An 18,652-nucleotide genomic window follows, 5' to 3' on the forward strand; every position below is an offset into this window, starting at 1 on the left:
GTTAAAAGAACAAGGAGTCCTGTTGCACCTATAAAATCAGTTGCGAAACTCCCGTTTCGCAGGAACAGCTGCTCCTGTTCACTAGCTCCTCTGCTTGTTTAGGAGTGGGCTTTTTAAAGCCCTGGTCTTCCTGAGTAGCCCCACCTCCTAGTTAAGGCTTGATGGGTGCTAAAGGGATTAGGGATCACAGCCTCGTTAAGAAGCTCTCAGATCTCAATCTTGTCTAGCAGGCCCCTAGGCTCAGCATCCACACCATCAGCACATGATTCCCCAAACAAACAAACCACATGATGGATTTGAGTCCAGCAGCAAACACACACACACACACACAACAAACTTACCCCAAGTGTCATGTAATCACTCCTCCTTCACCTGGGGCAGGATCATAGAATCATAGAATCATAGAATATAAGGGTTGGAAGGGACCCCAGAAGGTCATCTAGTCCAACCCCCTGCTCAAAGCAGGACCAATTCCCAGTTAAATCATCCCAGCCAGGGCTTTGTCAAGCCTGACCTTAAAAACCTCTAAGGAAGGAGATTCTACCACCTCCCTAGGTAACGCATTCCAGTGTTTCACCACCCTCATAGTGAAAAAGTTTTTCCTAATATCCAATCTAAACCTCCCCCACTGCAGCTTGAGACCATTACTCCTCGTACTGTCATCTGATACCATTGAGAACAGTCTAGAGCCATCCTCTTTGGAACCCCCTTTCAGGTAGTTGAAAACAGCTATCAAATCCCCCCTCATTCTTCTCTTCTGCAGGCTAAACAATCCCAGCTCCCTCAGCCTCTCCTCATAACTCATGTGTTCCAGACCCCTAATCATTTTTGTTGCCCTTCGCTGGACTCTCTCCAATTTATCCACATCCTTCTTGAAGTGTGGGGCCCAAAACTGGACACAGTACTCCAGATGAGGCCTCACCAATGTCGAATAGAGGGGAACGATCACGTCCCTCGATCTGCTCGCTATGCCCCTACTTATACATCCCAAAATGCCATTGGCCTTCTTGGCAACAAGGGCACACTGCTGACTCATATCCAGCTTCTCGTCCATGGATGAGGACCAGGATGAGGGTCTGGGGCTCCATACAGTGTCTCTGGCTCCCTGGGCAGCTCTTACAACATCCGGTCTCTGGTGTTGGGCCTGGAAAGGGGGTGGAGCCTTAGGTAAAGAGGAAGAGCAGTGGTGAGGCTTGCAGGAAGGGATGGGGCAGAGGGGGAAGAAGAGGAGCAGGGACTGGGTCATTGGGGGGATGTGGCTCCTGCATATGTTCTGCTTTTGCCTTTTTAAAAGCTAGTCACCCCACACTGAATGGGCTGACCTAGGACAGGAGATGGCGGTGACTGTGGGGGAGCTGAGGCCAGTTTTCACCACTTTGCACTGCTGGGGAAGCAGAAATGGAGCAGACAGGGATGGAGTCTGGGCCTGAGTCTCTTTCCAGGACTCCTGTGTGTCAGACCCTCACTCACACACACATCTCTGCCCTGTTCAGTAGGTGTGCTGTGTGCAGAGTCATCAATGGGGGTGGGGGAAGCTGCCTGAATGGCTTCTCCTGAACTCCTGTGTTAATTATGTTTCTGACAGGACACAGTCAAAATGTCCTGGCTGAGTGTGTGGGGGAAGGGGGGGTGTCCGTGCCCCTTGAATAGCCCCTGTCCAGAGCTGGTGCAGCCCCATGGATCACGCAGCACCTAGAGCGCTCAGGAAGGGTGAGCACTGTGACAGAAGAACAGCCCTGCAGCTTTCTTCATGGCCCCTCAATGTTTAACCAGAGACGGGACAGGGACAGGTCAGGTGTAACAGGAAACAACATCCACGTCCCTTCTCTTTATTGACTGTATTGACAGATATTCTGAGGTCAAAGCAGCCACTGATATGGCTATTTATGGGCCAAGAACCTACCGGTGCCCTGGATTTCCATGAACACAGTCACTAGGTGAATGCTGCTGCCTGCCATTGTCTCCTTCTCCAAGTGCCCTGTCCTCACTCCCCAGCTGGTGAGGACAGCCCCTATTCCATTGCTCCAAGCCTTAGATCCCATCAGAAGCTTTCTCTATTGAATGGAGATGAATAGCTCATTGGTCCTGGATGTAAGGGTCCATAATGTAATAGGTGGAGCATTTTTTAATCTCCCATGTCACAGGCGCTGTAGCCAGGTGATGAACTGACCCTTCACTTGATGAACAACCTGATTATCCTCCCACAAAGATGTTTGCTTTTCACGCTGTACACGATTGGGTTCGTCAGGAGTGGGACCAGCAGGTAGACATATCTGAAGCACAGACAGGACAATCTGAAGCAAGTCAGAAGAACTATTCCCTAATCTGTAAAAAGAAAAGGAGTACTTGTGGCACCATAGAGACTAACCAGTTTATTTGAGCATGAGCTTTCATGAGCTACAGCTCACTCTTATGTGCAGACAAACTTATCTCTGGTATATAGAAGAGCAAGACAACACAGAGGTGGGAAACACAGGTTTTCAGGGCTCTGAGACACTCCACCTTCGATGCAATGCTCAACACTGTTTTGAAGATCATCACATAAGAGAAGAAGATGAGCAGCGAATCCAACCCCATCGTTAAGAGTGAACCAGACAAGACACAAATGCTGTTGACTGTGATGTCTGAACAAGCCATCTTCATGACCTCCTGGTGCAGGCAGTAGGAATGGGAGAGGACATTGACTCTACAGTATTGGTACCGTTTCAGGAGAAGGGGGAGTGGGATTACTATGGCTACTCCTCTTGGCTATTCTCAGCAGGGTTAAGATGGAGGCATATCTCAGTGGGTTACAGATCGCAACAAAGCGGTCAAAGGCCATCAACAAGAGCATGGAGGATTCAATGCATTGAAGCAAGTGGATGAAGAACTGGGCAAAACAGGCATGGAGGCTGATCTCTATTGAGTTGAACAAGAATGTGCCCAATATCGTCGGTCTGGTGGCTATCAATAAGCCAAGGTCTGTGACGGCCAACATGGAAAGGAAAATGTACATGGGATCATGGAGGCTTGGATCTATTTTTATAATGAACAGAATGACTGAATTTCCTACTATTGAAATAACATACATTAAGCAGAAGGGGATAGAGATCCACAGATAGACGTCTTCCTGCCCAGGTATACCAGTGAGAAGGAACACTGCATAGTTGAAGTTGGTGTCATTGAGAGCTGACATAATGTACTGGGGAGGTCTGAGAAGTGTTGAACTTTCTTTCCTAAAAGGAAAAAGAACAGGAGACTAGATGATATTTAACTAGACATCATTCTGCTCGGAGTTGAAGTCTAGACACTCTCAGGAGTTCAAGGTAGATCAGCAAAAACATAGTAATGGATTTACAGCAATAGGAAGATAGGCACTGCCAGACTGGATCAGACCTGCAGTCCATTTAGCCCAGTGGCCAGTTCCAGATGCTGCAGAGGAAGGTTCAAGAAGCCCTGAAATAGGTAGCTATGAGATAACCTGCTCCCAGGGAATGTTTCCGCCTGACACCCAGTAGTTACACATATTTTGTGGTATAAATGAGGAAAGCTTAGAACCCTTACAAACCTCTTTTTAAAATCCTCATTATTGTAATTGGATTTTCTGGTTAACCATATAAACATCCCGTCCCTCTTTGAATCTTGCTAAGTTTTGGCCCCATTGATATCTTGTGCCTGGGAGTTCCACAGCCTAATGTGCATTGTGTGATTTTAGAGTTCTGACATTCCCAAAGACATCCTTTTCTGGCCCTTCCCTTTGGAATGTGGCCCATTTTATCATGATCCATGATATATGTATAAACGCATGGCAATTGCATGGTTATGAAAAGTCATTGTATGTATATGTCCTGCTTTGAAGATATTTACAAATGTGTTTCATTGCCTCATTATATGTATTTTTTTTAAAACTGTTCTCCAATTCTGAGAGTCCCAGTTATGTCAGTTCCTTTTTGCACTACATAGGATAAATTCTTAGGCGTATGTTCTGGATTCAATAACATTGACTTCAACTGCGTCACTCCAGATTTACATGTGTAAATTCGATCAGAACTGGGCTATATTAACTTTCCCTTAAAAATGCTCCCAGTGATACACTCTGACCCCAAGAGTCCCTATAAGAGAACCTGAAGTGCTTTGCCTGGCAAATGTTGACTGAATTCACAGAGTTCAATCACCCAACGAGTTTCTCTTCATCGTCACAGGACTTGCATCCTCTCCCCATCCAAGGTTCTGTAGATATCTGCAAAGTTACAAGCTAACACAGACAGTTACTTCAGCTGTGCAGGGGCAGGGTTGGCCTTCCACATGGATGAATACTGCAAACACTAGGTTTTCACTAGTATCCATTTGAGTGTGCAAGTTACTTCAGCCATGTGCGTGTAACAGGTGGTGGGCAAAAATTATATACAACCACTATAGCATTCCCCTTTCCTGGATCTCAGCTCGACTCTTTGCTGAAACACAGACCAGCAGTTCTGATCTCTCAGGACTTTTTGGAAAGTCTCACACAGGTATTGAACAGGGATTTTGTTCATGTCCCTGAATGAAGTGTTACAAAGAACTTCTGATCAGTTACCAGGAGACAGTATCATACAACTGTTCACTGAACAAAGAGTTAACACACAAATCCGTTCCAAACAGTATGTGGAGTACTTCTAAAATGCTTTCTAAAACAATACCAATTAAGCAGTAAAGTTACCACTGCTCCTTCCTGTAGAGATTCCAACAACTCTGCCATTGGCTTTCAATATACAGCCTGTCATGAAAGTTTGGTTTCTAATATTTATATAACAATGAAAAGTTTTGGCATAACATTTACACAAAAGCCATTCCACAGGGATCATTTCCAGGTCCAGTTCTGTTCAATATCTTCACCAATGATTTAGATAATGGCATACAGAGTACACTTATAAAGTTTGCAGATGATACAAACCTGTGAAGGGTTGCAAGTGCTTTGGAGGATAGGATTATAATTCAAAATGATCTGGACAAACTGGAGAAACGATTTTAAGTAAATAGATGAAATTCATTAAAGACAAATACAAAGTACTCCATTTAAGAATCAACAATCAGTTGCACACATACAAAATGGGAAATGACTTCCTAGGATGGAGTATTGCGGAAAGGGATTTAAGTGTCATAGTGGGCCACATGCTAAATATGAGTCAGCAGTGTAAAGCTCTTGCAAAAACAGCAAAAATCATTCTCAGATGCATTAGCAGGAGTGTTGAAAGCAAGACACAAGAAGTAATTCTTCCGCTCTGCTCTGCTCTGATTCAGTCGCAACTGGAGTATTGTGCCAATTCTGGCCGCTACATTTCAGAAAAGATGTGGACAAACTGGAGAAAGTCCAGAGAAGAGCAACAAAAATGATTAAAGGTCTAGCAAACATGACCCATGAGGGAAGATTGAAATAAATGGGTTTTAGTCTGGAAAAGAGAAGACTGAGAGGGGACACGATAATAGTTTCAAGTACATAAACATTGTTACAAGGAAGGGAGAGAAAAATTATTCTCCCTAACCTCTGAGGATAGGAGAAGAAGCAGTGGGCTTAAATTGAAGCAAGGGAGGTTTAGTTTGGACATTAGGAGAAAGTTCCTAACTGTCAGGGTGGTTAAGCACTGGAATAAATTGCCTAGACATGTTGTAGAAGCTCCATCATTAGAGATTTTTAAGAGCCGGTTAGACAAACACCTGTCAGGGATGGTCTAGATGGTGTTTGGCCCTGCCATGAGTGCAGGGGACTGGACTTGATGGCCTCTCGAGGTGACTTCCAGTTCTACATTTCTATGATTCTATGATTAAGTAGTAAAGTTAACACTGCTCCTTCCTGTACAGAGATTCCAACAACTCTGCTGCTGGCTTTCACTATACATGCCATGTCATCAAAGTTTGGTTTCTAATGTTTGGGTTACAATGTAACATGTTGGCCTAACCTTTACACATTTGCACTTTAGTACACACATGTCAACCCATTCTTTCCCCTCTCATCTACTTTCAGAGATAATTTCTCATTTTAGAGCTGGACTTAAACTGTAGCATCTTTCATCTGGATTTCTTCAGACCCTGAAAAGATCACAGCGTTTCAGCCTTCATTCAATCACTTGTCAGCAAACAAAAGTCTAGTATTCTCTCTCCCTGGGGTAATAGCTGACTGGTTCTCCTCAGGTTCTGGTATTGTGACAGACAAAGCTGAGCTGACAAAATGAATGCGTGAGTGTCAAGGTTCCTTCCCCACTCTGAACTCTAGGGTACAGATGTGGGGACCTGCATGAAAACCTACTAAGCTTACTTTTACCAGCTTAGGTTAAAACTTCCCCAAGGTACAAATTATTTTACCCTTTGCCCTTGGATTTCCACTGACACCACCAAACTTTATCTGGGTTCCTGAAAAAATGGAGTTTGGACATGTCTTTCCCCCCAAAATCCTCCCCACTTCCTGGGGAAGGTTTGGTAAAAATCCTCACCAATTTGCATAGGTGACCACAGACCCAAACCCTTGGATCTTAGATCAATGAAAAAGCATTCAGCTTCCTTACAAGAAGACTTTTAATAGAAGTAAAAAGAAAAGAATCACCTCTGTAAAATCAGGACGGTAGATACCTTACAGGGTAATTAGATTCAAAACATAGAAAATCCCTCTAGGCAAAACCTTAAGTTACAAAAAAGACACACAGACAGGAATATTCATTCTATTCAGCACACCTATTTTCTCAGCCATTTCAAGAAATCATAATCTAACACATACCTAGCTAGATTACTTACTAAGTTCTAAGACTCCATTCCTGTTCTGTCTCCGGCAAAAGCATCACCAGACAGACACAGACCCTTTGTTTTTCTCCCTCCTCCCAGCTTTTGAAAGTATCTTGTCTCCTCATTGGTCATTTTGGTCAGGTGCCAGTGAGGTTACCTTTAGCTTCTTAACCCTTTACAGGTGAGAGGATTTTTCCTCTGGCCAGGAGGGATTTTAAAGGGGTTTACCCTTCCCTTTATATTTATGACAGAGTGTTAAACCCAATTCTTGGGATGTTTCCGGTAGAGCTATAGTGGGCTATTTTTTGGGATGTTTATCTTATGGCTATATTATGTTAAACCAGTTCAGCTTCTCTTAGTTTAATAGCAGGCTGTTAGAAAACAAGCAGGAAGGGAAGCAACAGATCCAGAAAAGCCATCGTTCAGAAACAAGGCAGTTGAGAGACAACACCAGAGCTACGAGCTGGGAATAGCCTATTTTGGGGCTCCAGCCACATTACACAGCTTGTATTATCCTGAGAAGCTCTTCAGACTGACAGGGACCAACAGCAGTAGGGAAGTCTGCCTGTGTCCCCCGTCAGAATGGGAGGGCTTGGGGTAAGAGACAAGGTCAGACTGTTGTTTGAAAACCCTTTAATTCTCCCATGTTACACTTTATTCCTTGTGTTCAAACTAAACAGTGTTTTGGCTCTAGAAGGCTGGCTGGTCACTCATCTCACCACTACTCACAGACTCCCAAAGGGAAGAACCACAGGTGCCGAACCCACTCAGCAAGCACAGTTCACCCACAGTGTGCTGTAGCCCAGGGCCTAGTCTGAGGGTGGGAGGATCGTGGGATTCCACCCCTAGGAGAGGGCAGGGTCTGAGGTCTGACATCTGGCACTCAGAGACCAGAACGGGGGTCGAGATACCAGGAGCCCCATAACTCTGAGGGGTATCTATAGGCTAGAAGTGCTGGAGCCCTCAGCCAGTCAGGAAACAAAAATATGCCCTATCAGACCTGTTACCACAGATCAACATAACTGATTGTTCTGCCTTAACAATTGAGCCAGAGAATAAAAGCTTTGAAAATGCATTTGCTGATTAAATTTCCAGGAGGAAATAAACAGGAGGTGATTTGGGAACGAGTCACTGATATTTCAGGGGGGTCTCTTCTCACTCATCTGCTCGTAGGATAGGGCCCAGAGCACACAGCACCTCTCGAAATGAGAGCCCTTGAGAAATTCTGACACAGGGCACTGGAGTTTTAACACTCTGAGCTTGCTTTGAATGTCACATTTCTGTGTTGCTTGCACAGCTCATCATGGAGCATGGGAAGATGTAGGGGAAGGGCTCCTAAGCTACCTACTGCTGCCTGCCTTCCAGCCCCATTACAGAGTTACCGCGACAGCCCACCTGTGTCCTCTGCCACTCCACAGAACAGTGGCAAATGGAAACAGCTTGCAGACTTTTCCCTGCAAGTTTGCATTTTAAAGAGAGTGAAACCTGCCAACGTACCGAATTTCTGCTAGAAGGGAGCCGCTGACACCAGAGGTCTTCACCCTAAAGGACAAGGAGTCATCAGAGAGGTTACACGAGCAGCAGCATTTGTTGAGATAGGGAGGTAACTGTCTATATGAAGAATGTTTGCACATTCCCGTAGGGGGCAATTGGCCCTTGGCTCAGTGTGCACCAGCTTTAACCCCCATCACGGCCAATGGCAAACTGCAGAGGCCAAATCAGAGGAGACGCTTGGTGAACCTACCCAGCCGGACTACAGCGCCAGCCCTGCTGCAGGCTCTATTCCTGGGATCCAGGCTTGTCGTCACTGTTTGTATGGATCTGATTAGTCACATGGCTACATCGGGGGCGGCCACGTGGTAACAACGTCACAGCTGTGATCTAGCCGAAATAAAATTAATAAATAAGTAAATTAATAATAAAAATATTATTAATAAAGGACCAGATTTTTCCCCAGTAGCCCCCTGACCTGTATTACAAACCCAAGGTGCAGGCCAGGGAAGGGGAGATTCCACAACCCTCCCTACATGGAAATTTCCCTTGGATCGTTCCAGGAAGGGGGTCCCTTCCCTGCTCCCAAGGAATGAAAAGGGGGACCCAGGATCAAGGGATCCCCAAAGTTACGCAAAGATCTTGGTGATCCACTGGTAGCTAGGCCCCCCACCCACAATCTCTGGGCCTCCACAACTGCTCTAGGACCCTCTCCAGCTCCCTCTAGCACAGGCTCATCAGAGATGTGCTACCAGGGCCTGTCACAGTAGCCACTGCCCGCAGGATGTGCTGAAGGCACATTGTACAGTGTGGAGGGGGCAACACATAGATGGGAAGGCTGGTTAGAGTAGTTAATGAGCACAATAACCCACCTGCAGACGGTCAGGAGGTTTCGAGACTCCAGAGTCAGAGACTCCATCAGTTCAACCATCATTTACATTCTGAGGATGAGGCAGATGAAAAGCCTCCAATTTCTCTTGGGGATCCAGGCACCTGGAAGCTGAGCTTTCAGAGAACAATGTTCCATTTCCTATGAAAAGTAACCCCCAAAAAGGATGCAAAGGAAACATTTTAGTTTGGGTCAAAACGTTGTGTGTTTTCCAGCCCAGCTCCAGCCACTAGCTGGCAGTAGCCCTCCATCAGCCTCCCACACTGAGCAGCCCCTTAGGGTGACTATAATTCCCAAAGAGAAAACAGGAGACCCCCAGATGATCGCATTAAGCCTCCCACCCCCATGAGATGCTGTTGCCTATTGCTGTAACTCTGTAGGGGCCCCCTCAGATTTCAGGAGGCTGTTTCCTCCCCAACACCTCTGCCTCATCCCTTGCAGGTGGCTGGCATCTCCACTCACCTCCGCCGAACATTCCTCCACTCTCCACTTCCCCACTTCTTTGACAGAAGTGGGCATATCTCCTCTTTGCTGTTCCCAGCTGATCAAGTCAGCAAGAGGAAACAGGACAAATGCCTCCTTCTGGAAAAAAAAAAAAGTCTCACACAGGACTTAAAAAAGGGACTGTCCTGGCCCAAAAAGATACGTATTGAAACTATATGTATTGTCACCCTACCATAGATGATGGCCACACAAGCCCTATAATGGAGCGAGCCCCTGGAAAAGGCTTGTCTGAATCAAACCATCCATCAGAGGAACAGATTCAGAACATAAGAATGATCATATGGATTCAGACCAATGGTCCATCTAGCCCAGTGTCCTGTCTTCTGACAATGGCCAGTGAAGATGCTTCAGAGGCAATTAACAGAACAGCACAATTATTGAGTGTTTCATCCTCTGTCATCTGCTCCCATCCTCTGAAAGTCAGTGGTTTACAGACAGCCAGAGCATGGGGTTTCGTCCTTCACTATCCTGGCTAATAGCCACTGATGAACCTCTCTCCCTTGATCTTACCTGGACCCAGTTATGCATTTGGCCTTCACAACGTCACCTAGCAATGAGTTCCACAGGCTGACTGTGCCTTGTGTGAAGAAATACTTCCTTTTGTTTCTTTTAAACCTGATGCTCATTAACTTCACGGGTGACCCCTGTGAAGGGGCAAATAGCTCTTCCTGAATCACTTCCTCCACATCAATCATGACTTTACAGACCTCTCTCATATCCCCTCTGAGTCATCTCATTTCCAAGCTGAAAATTCCCAGGCTTTTCCTCTCCTCATATGGAAGCTGTTCCCTGCCCCTAAAGATTTTTGTCACCTTTGTCTGTACATTTTCCAAGTCTAATATATCTTTTCTGAGATGGGGCGACCAGAACGACACAAAGTATTCAAGGTGTGGGCATACCACAGATTTAGATTTTCATATATTTCTGTCACTCTTCGGGGAGGCGAGCCCTCCGGCCCCTCTCCTTCTGCACGAGGCACACCCTACCCTGCACCCGGAATGCCAAGCCCCCCACCATCCTGGAGATGCCCAGAGCCTCTACAGCCCACGGGGATGGAGCCGCCCCCCACCCGCCCGAGCCGTGCCACTCCACCTCTCTTGAGACCTGAAGCCAAACTGGGGAAAAGCTGGTCTCATCCCAAAGATCCTGAGCTTGTTATTTTCACCATGCAGGTTCCAGGGCAGCCGAGGAGAGGGTTGTGACACTGCCCGCATATTCATCACAGTAGTATCCTTGCGATATGTTTATGACGTAGTTCTGACATATCTTCTACAAAATATAGCCCGTGAGGTGTCTATGAAAAAGTTATGGTTTCCAGAATATGATGATCCTATTTGTGTGCATGTATCATTTTTATATCTGAACTTATGAATATAGACTATGTATCTATGTTCCAGATGTGGTTACACTGGGTTGACAACCACCAGGTAGAATGTTTCCATTGAAGACAGCTAGTTGTGAAGGGCCGGTTCAGGGTAGTGGGCCATTAGGGGATACAATAGGCCTTAAGAGAAGTTTATCCTTCACCAGGTGAGCATTCCTGAAAATGTTCCAGACAGCCTATTTGTAATGGCTCCTATGACTCAGTCGGGCATGCAAGGGCATGTGAGATAAATGAAGTTTCTGTGTGTGGTGTGGTGGGGGTAGCTCCCTTTTGGACTGGGAAATGCACCCTCCACCTTCCAGAAATTGCTACATAACCTTCTGGCTGGACTTGGAGAATTTGCAGTCACCTACCTTGATGATGTGGCTATATTCTTAGATTCATGGGGAATCACAGATGCCTCCGAGCATGGTGTAGGAGGAGTTTAAAAGCAATAAGGACCACATCAACAATTCCATCCTGTCGTGTTTCTCAGCAAAAGAACTTTCCGAGAGGCAAAGCCACTGGTCACTCTCCGAAAAAGAAGGTTACGCCATTGTGTATGCTCTGGAGAAGCTACGCCCATACGTTTGGGGACTGCGCTTCCAACTGCAGACTGACCATGCTGCGCTGAAGTGGCTTCACACAGTCAGAGAGACGAACAAAAATAATCTTCGCTGCAGTTTAGCTAGTCAACACTTTGATGTTGAGATACAACACATTTCAAGAGCCGCTAACAAAGTGGCTGATGCACTTTCGCGGGAAGGTTTCCCAGAATCAGCCGGATAAAAATGTCCCTGCATTCTAAGGCATTATACTCCTTCAAATGTAAAAGTACTGTTTAGTTCTTCATGTAATTATTAGTAAAATTAGCGGTGCATATAATTTATTAACTCTCTTTCCTAAACCTCCAGGAAGAAATCCCAGCCGGTCTGGACCTGACCTGAACCAGGCAGGCCAGCACTTTCTGTGATTTGGGGGGCATGAGATAAGTGAAGGTGTAGGGGGGGTAGCTCCCTTTTATGAACACCCAGACAGGCAGTTAGCTATAAAATCCCTCTTGGTGTCTGTTCTCTGTTTGCTTTACCTGTAAAGGGGTAACAAGCTAACAGGTAAAAGAAAAGACGTGGGCACCTAACCAAAAGGGCCAATGGGAAGGCTAGAACTTTTCAAATTGGGAAAGAAACTTTCCATTTGTCTGTTGTTCTCTGGAGAAGGAGACAGGGACCAGCAATGCTGTAAGCAGCAATGCTGTGTAAGTCTTGAAACAGGTATAAAAATTCATCTTCCATACCTAGAAGAAATCATGGGACACGGCATGGTTAAAGAGACATGATTAGGTTTATTTCTCTGTTTTGGCTTTTGGAGCTCCTCTGTGCTAATCCCAGATGCTTTTGTTTGCTTGTAACCTTTAAGCTGAACCCCCACGAAAACTATTTGGGTGCTTAATTTTTGGAATTGCTCTTTACAAATCTGGCAAAAGCCTAAATTCTGGATGTATTTTTCTTCCTCTTTGTTTTTAATAAAATTTTGCTTTTTTAAGAAGAAGACTGGATTTTAGGTGTTCTAAGAGGTTTGTGCACATGCTGTTTGATATAGCTGGTGGCAACAGCTACTTTCCTTTGTTTTCTTTTCCAGTACTTCCCCGGGGAATGGGGGGGAGGACTTTTGCATCCCCCACAGAGAGGAATTCCCAAGTGCTCCTTCTTGGGTCCAAGTTGTTTTATGTTGGGTTTTTTTTTGTTTTTTTTTTTGCATTTGGGTGGTGTCAGGAATTACCAAGCTACGGTCAGAGAAAAGCTGTAACCTTGGGAGTTTACTACAAGCCTAGAGTGGCCAGTATTATTTTTTGGACTCCTTGTGAGCCACCACCTTCTGCACTCGGAGTGACAGAGTGGGGATTCACCTTGACAGCATGTGACCAGACCACAAGACACTGACTCCATTGTGGTTACCTGTATTTTTCCACTATCTAAGCTGGGGAATAACATCATCTCTTGGCCTCACTCCCTACACAAGGGAACTCCTGCAAGCACCTGAGGAACAAGACTGAACGGGGGGAAGTGCCAGTGGTGGATATAAGCCTGGACAGGCTCAGCCTTCCTGGTGCTGCTGTGGCCACTCGCTGCCAGTTGCAGGGTTCGCACAGGGACCTTTTTATTCTTCTGTGCCATGCAGGTTCCAGGGTAGCTGAGGACGCAATATGTGCTACTCAGCTTCTTCAGGAATCTCGCTGCACTCCATGGAGATTACTGATGAAACCAGGAAGCTGAGAAACACAGAGCGCTGTGATAGGCTGTCACCCCCAGGGGGCAGTCTCGGTGCTGTGGGAACCCCTGTGCCGCTCATCCCGCCAGCATGGCTGGCCAATCGTACACTGCTTTGCTGGTGACAAAGATAGCCTCTTCAAGCCCTGTCATCACCCAACACAACGGTAGGTGGCGCCACACCCCCAATTGAGCGGCCTGAGTGCTTTAGTGAGCCACTCAAGGACAGGCTGGAGGCAACAGACAATTTCCCAACTCCCCAGCCCTTGCTCCCTTACTGGACTATAAACCCCAAATTATACCATTTTGCACGGCACAGGAGTACAACACAAGCTCATTAATCTAGGTGGCTTTCCCCTTGATGTGGAAGGATATACGACAGCCTTTGTACACAGAGCTGGGATTTTCCCCAGACACTTTACTCAAAACACGCTGGTAAAGATAAAGCATAAAATAGTTTTATTTCCTACAAAAAGATGGATTTTAAATTAATAGAAACCCGATTAAAGCACATTATCCAGCACATAAACAAAAAATGGAAACTAAGCGTAACACGCAAAATAAAATGGATATGAATGAACAATATCTCACTCTGGCTGATGAGACAAGCAGGCTATCAAATTTTCAGACACAAGCTAGAAATCCTTTTAGCTTGGGATCAGCACTTCCCCCTGTTCAGGCATTGTTCCTCAGCTGTTTCCAGGAGTTCTCTTGTGTGGGGAGTGAGGTCAAGAGATGGTGTCACTCCCCGTGTTAGATAGCAGAAAAATACACCTACCAAAATGCAGTGAACTACATTTGAAATACAGATACATAGTCAAGATTTATAATTTCAGATGCAAAAATGATACAAGCACACAAATAGGACCATCATATTCTCCACATCATAGCTTTCCATAGTAAACACCCAAGAATCTTTTTTCTACAAGACACACATAACTAGATCATAGTCATACCACAATCATAGCACTAAGATCAATATCGGGGACATATAAAAAGCTGTTTCTTTGGGAAGAGACATGCTTTTCCCATGGGCTGGCTTGGGGTCTCAGGAGAGTGAGCTCGGCATGGCTGGCAGTGCTCCGGCCAGCCCAGGGCTCCTCTAACATTGGGGGTGCGGTGGGGGGATCATTGGTTCAGCCATGCGGTGTGTGGAAGCTCTGGGCTGTTCTGGGAGAGGGGGCCTCGCTACTCTGGCTCTGGCTGTGGTGGTGCGGCAAAAGGAGTGGTGAATTAGAGTGGACTGCCCATCCCCAGTTGGGCAGGAGAGTCCCGAAATACAGAGTTCAAGTCCCGTTGTGGGCTGAATGACTTTAGAAGAGCATTTGTCCTGAAATACCTGCCATGCCGATCCATGCCTGCGGAAGGCTCATGGGCAGCACCACCCTTTTCACAGTCAGAGGAAGGAGGAGGTCCTTAGCTCCCCCTCCACCCGCTATGAGGCCACGCCCCAAGTTAGGGGGCAGGTGGAGGGTCTGGGGTTCCCCAGAGCAGCACTTGCTCCCAGGGCTCCTCTTACCATGGCCTGTCTGTGATGTCCAGCCTAGTCAGTGGGTGAGGCTTGGGGAAAGAAGAGGATCAGGAGGTGAGAGTTCAGGGGAAAGAAGAGGGCCAGGGGTGAGGCCATGTAGGGGGCAGGGCTCCTGCCTGTGTCCTGCTTTTGGCTTTTGAGAAGGTGCTCAGCCTACACTGAATGGGCTGGGCTGAGACAGGAGATTGTTGTGACTGCATTGCTGGGACAGCACAAACAGAGCGGAGGAGTCCTAGGAAATATACTTCTGTGTGCATAGCCATCAATAATGGGCAGGGGATGTTACCTGAATGCCTTCTCCTGGGGCTCCTGTGTTAATCATGTCTCTGTCTCAAGCACCTGTGTGAGGACATGGGGGAAGGGTGTGGGACTGTGTCCCTTGAATAGCCCCTGTCCACAGCTGGAGAATGGATCATGCAGCTCCCAGAGCACTCAGGAAGCACTAGGACTGTGACTGCAGAAGAGCTATGCAAGACCTCAGCAAGTTTGCAGATGACACTAAACTTGGAGGAGAGGTAGATACTCTGGAGGGTAGGGATAGGATACAGAGGGCCCTGGACAAATTAGGGGATTGGGCCAAAAGAAATCTGATGAGGTTCAAGAAGGACCAATGCAGAGTCCTGCACTTAGGATGGAAAAATCCCATGCACCGCTACAGACTAGGGACCGAATGGCTCAGCAGCAGTTCTGCAGAAAAGGACCTAGGGGTTACAGTCGATCAGAAGCTGGATATGAGTCAACAGTGTGCCCTTGTAGCCAAGAAGGCCAATGGCATTTTGGGATGTATAAGTAGGGGCAATGCCAGCAGATCAAGGGACGTGATCGTTCCCCTCTATTTGACCTTGGTGAGGCCTCATTTGGAGGCCTGTGTCCAGTTTTGGGTCCCACACTACAAGAAGGATGTGGAAAAATTGGAAAGAGTCCAGGGGAGGGCAACAAAAATGATTAGGGGACTGGAACACATGACTTATGAGAAGAGGCTGAGGGAACTGGGATTGTTAAATCTGTGGAAGAGAAGAATGAGGGGGGATTTGATAGCTGCTTTCAACTACCTGAAAGAGTGTTCCAAAGAGGATGGATCTAGACTGTTCTCAGTGGTAGCAGATGACAGAAAAAGGAGGAATGGTCTCAAGTTGCAGTGGGGGAGGTTTAGGTTGGATATTAGGAAAAATGTTTTCACCAGGAGGGTGGTGAAACACTGGAATGCGTTCCCTAGGTGGAATCTCCTTCCTTTGAAGTTTTTAAGGTCAGGCTTGACAAAGCCCTGGCTGGGATGATTTAGTTGGGGATTTGTCCTGCTTTGTGTAGGGGGTTGGACTAGATGACCTGCTGAGGTCCCTTTCAACTCTGATATTCTATGATTCTATGATTCTTTGATTTGGACAGTGTGACAGGCCAGGTGTAATGGGAAACAACCTCCACACCCCTTCTCTTGATTCACTGTATTGACCGGAATTCTGAGGTTGGAACAGCCACTGATAGGGCTCTTCATGGGCCAACATCTCACCAGTCCCCTGGCTCTCCACGAGCACAGTCACTTTGTATATGCTGCTGTTAGCCTTGGTCTCATTCCCCCACTGCCCTGTCCTCTCTGACCAGCGAGTGGGAAGAGCCCCACTTCCACTACTCCACGTCTTACACCCCTTCTGAACTTCTCCCTAAAGAGTGGAAATCAGTAGCTCTTCTAGGCCTGGTCTACACTGGGGGGGGGGCGGAATCGATCTAAGATACGCAACTTTAGCTCTGAGAATAGCATAGCTGAAGCTGACGTATCTTAGATCGACTTAGAATCACTTACTTCACGTCCTCGCGGCATTGGATCCACGGCCGCCCATCCCCTGTTGACACCGCTTCTGCCTGTCGCCCTGATGGAGTTCCGGAGTCGACAGCAGAGCAATCGGGGATCGATCACTACCCGCCGATCCAGCGGGTAATGTAGACGTGGCCCTAGACTCACACGTAAGGGTGCAGGATTGAATAGGTGTCCACGGTCTATTTTTCTTAACTCCTGTATCACTGTATGATGAACTGACTATTTATTTGACAAACACCCTAATTATCCTTGCACGAAGGTGTTTGCTTTTCACACTGTACACTATTGGATTAATCAGAGGCGGGCCCAGCAAGTAGATGTAGCTCAGGAGAATTTGAAGCAAGGGAGAAGAGCTCTTCCAGAATCTGTGTATGAGAGTCAGGCTGAACTCTGGCATGTAGAAAACCAGGACGGCGCAGAGGTGGGAGACACAGGTGTTCAAGGCCCTGAGGCACTCCATGTGGGAGGTGATGCTCAGCACTGTGTTAAGAATCATCACATAAGAGAGGAAGATGAGCAGAGAGTCCAACCACAGCGTTATGAGTGTAACAAACAAGCCATAGATGTTATTGACTGTGATGTCCGCACATGCCAACTTCATGACGTCCTGGTGCAGGCAGTAAGAATGGGAGAGGACGTTGGCTCGACAGTATTGGAACCGTTTCAGGAGTAAGGGGAATGGTAATGTTACGGCCACACCTCTTAGCACAAACACCAACCCCATCTTGGCTAATCTCGGCAGGGTTAAGATGGAAGCATATCTCAGTGGGTTACAGATTGCAATGAAGCGGTCAAAGGCCATCATCAAGAGCATGGCAGATTCAATTTTTGCAAGAAAGTGGATAAAGAACATCTGGGTAAAACAAGCATTGAGGCTGATTTCCCTAGAGTTAAACAAGTATATACCCAGTATCGTCGGTATGGTGGTTATCGATAAACCAAGGTCTGTGACGGCCAACATGGAAAGTAAAATGTACATGGGCTCATGGAGGCTTGGATCTGTTTTTATAGCAAACAGAATGAGTGAATTTCCTACTATTGAAGTAACATACACTAAGCAGAAGGGGATAGAGATCCAGAGATGGACGTCTTCCTTCCCAGGTATCTCGGTGAGAAAGAAAACTGCAGGGTTGAATTTGGTTTTATTGACAGCTGACATAATGGACTGAGAAGGTCCGACGAGTTTTAAACTTTTCTTCCTGGAAGGAAAAAAAACAGGAGACTAGATGATATTTATTGAGACATCATTCTGCTCTGAGTGGAATTCTAGAGACTCCCTGGAGTTCAAGGAAGATCAGCAAAAACATAGTTTTGGATTTTCAGCACCAATAGTAACCCATATAAACACCCTGCCCCTCTTTGCATTCTTCTAAGCAACTGTCCCCATTGAGATCTTGTCGATCACAGTGCCACAGTCTATTTGAGCACTGTGTGATTTGCAATTGTGACCTTCCCACAGACACCCTTTTTGGCCCTGCCCTTCTGAGTGTGGCCCATTGAATCATAGCATGTGTGTAAACACATGGCAAGTGCACGGTGAATATGGTCATAGTATTTATCTATCCTGCATTGAAGCTATTTACGTGTTTCATTGCCTCATTATATATATTTTATTTACTTTATCCTATCTGGAGAGTCCAAATTATGCCACTACCTCTTTGGAGCACATGAGATCATTTTTAGCCCCATTTTCTGAATTCAGTAACATTAACTGTAACAGCATCACTCCAGATTTACATGTGTCAATTTAATTAGAGGAGGACTCCATTAACTTTCCCTTGCCAAATGCTCCCAGTAATACACTCTGACCCCCTAGAGAAGCTGAAATGATTTTCGTAGCCAATGTTGACTGAATGCAGAGAGTTCAATTGTCCTATAGACTTCCCTTCATCCTCACAGGATCTGCATCCTGTATTTGGCAAATGAGAAGCTTGACAGAAAAGACAGAGAGTTATTTCAGCTAGGGTGGGGTTGATGTTACAAAAGGGTGAATAGTGCTAACACTAAGTTTGCACTAATATCCCGCTGAGTGTGCAAGTTACTTCAACCATGCTCGTGTAAC

At 46.3% G+C, this 18,652-nt stretch overlaps 1 protein-coding gene and 1 pseudogene across 1 annotated transcript; both read right to left on the reverse strand.

The window, feature by feature from the left end:
* Positions 1–2,397: 2,397 nt before the first annotated feature.
* Positions 2,398–9,154, reverse strand: LOC125644419 (olfactory receptor 51G2-like; annotated as a pseudogene).
* A 7,659-nt stretch (positions 9,155–16,813) lies between these two features.
* Positions 16,814–17,749, reverse strand: LOC125633233 (olfactory receptor 51G1-like). Its single transcript, XM_048842243.2, has one exon. It carries the CDS (start codon positions 17,747–17,749, stop codon positions 16,814–16,816), a length of 936 nt encoding a protein of 311 aa, XP_048698200.2.
* Between the last annotated feature and the right edge of the window lie 903 nt (positions 17,750–18,652).

The sequence above is a fragment of the Caretta caretta genome, chromosome 1, assembly GCF_965140235.1.
Source record: "Caretta caretta isolate rCarCar2 chromosome 1, rCarCar1.hap1, whole genome shotgun sequence".
Classification (NCBI taxonomy): Eukaryota; Metazoa; Chordata; order Testudines; family Cheloniidae; genus Caretta; species Caretta caretta.

Excerpts from the sequence above, each read along its gene's own strand:
- LOC125633233 (XM_048842243.2), bottom strand. The coding sequence starts at position 17,749 with ATGTCAGCTGTCAATAAAACCAAATTCAACCCTGCAGTTTTCTTTCTC.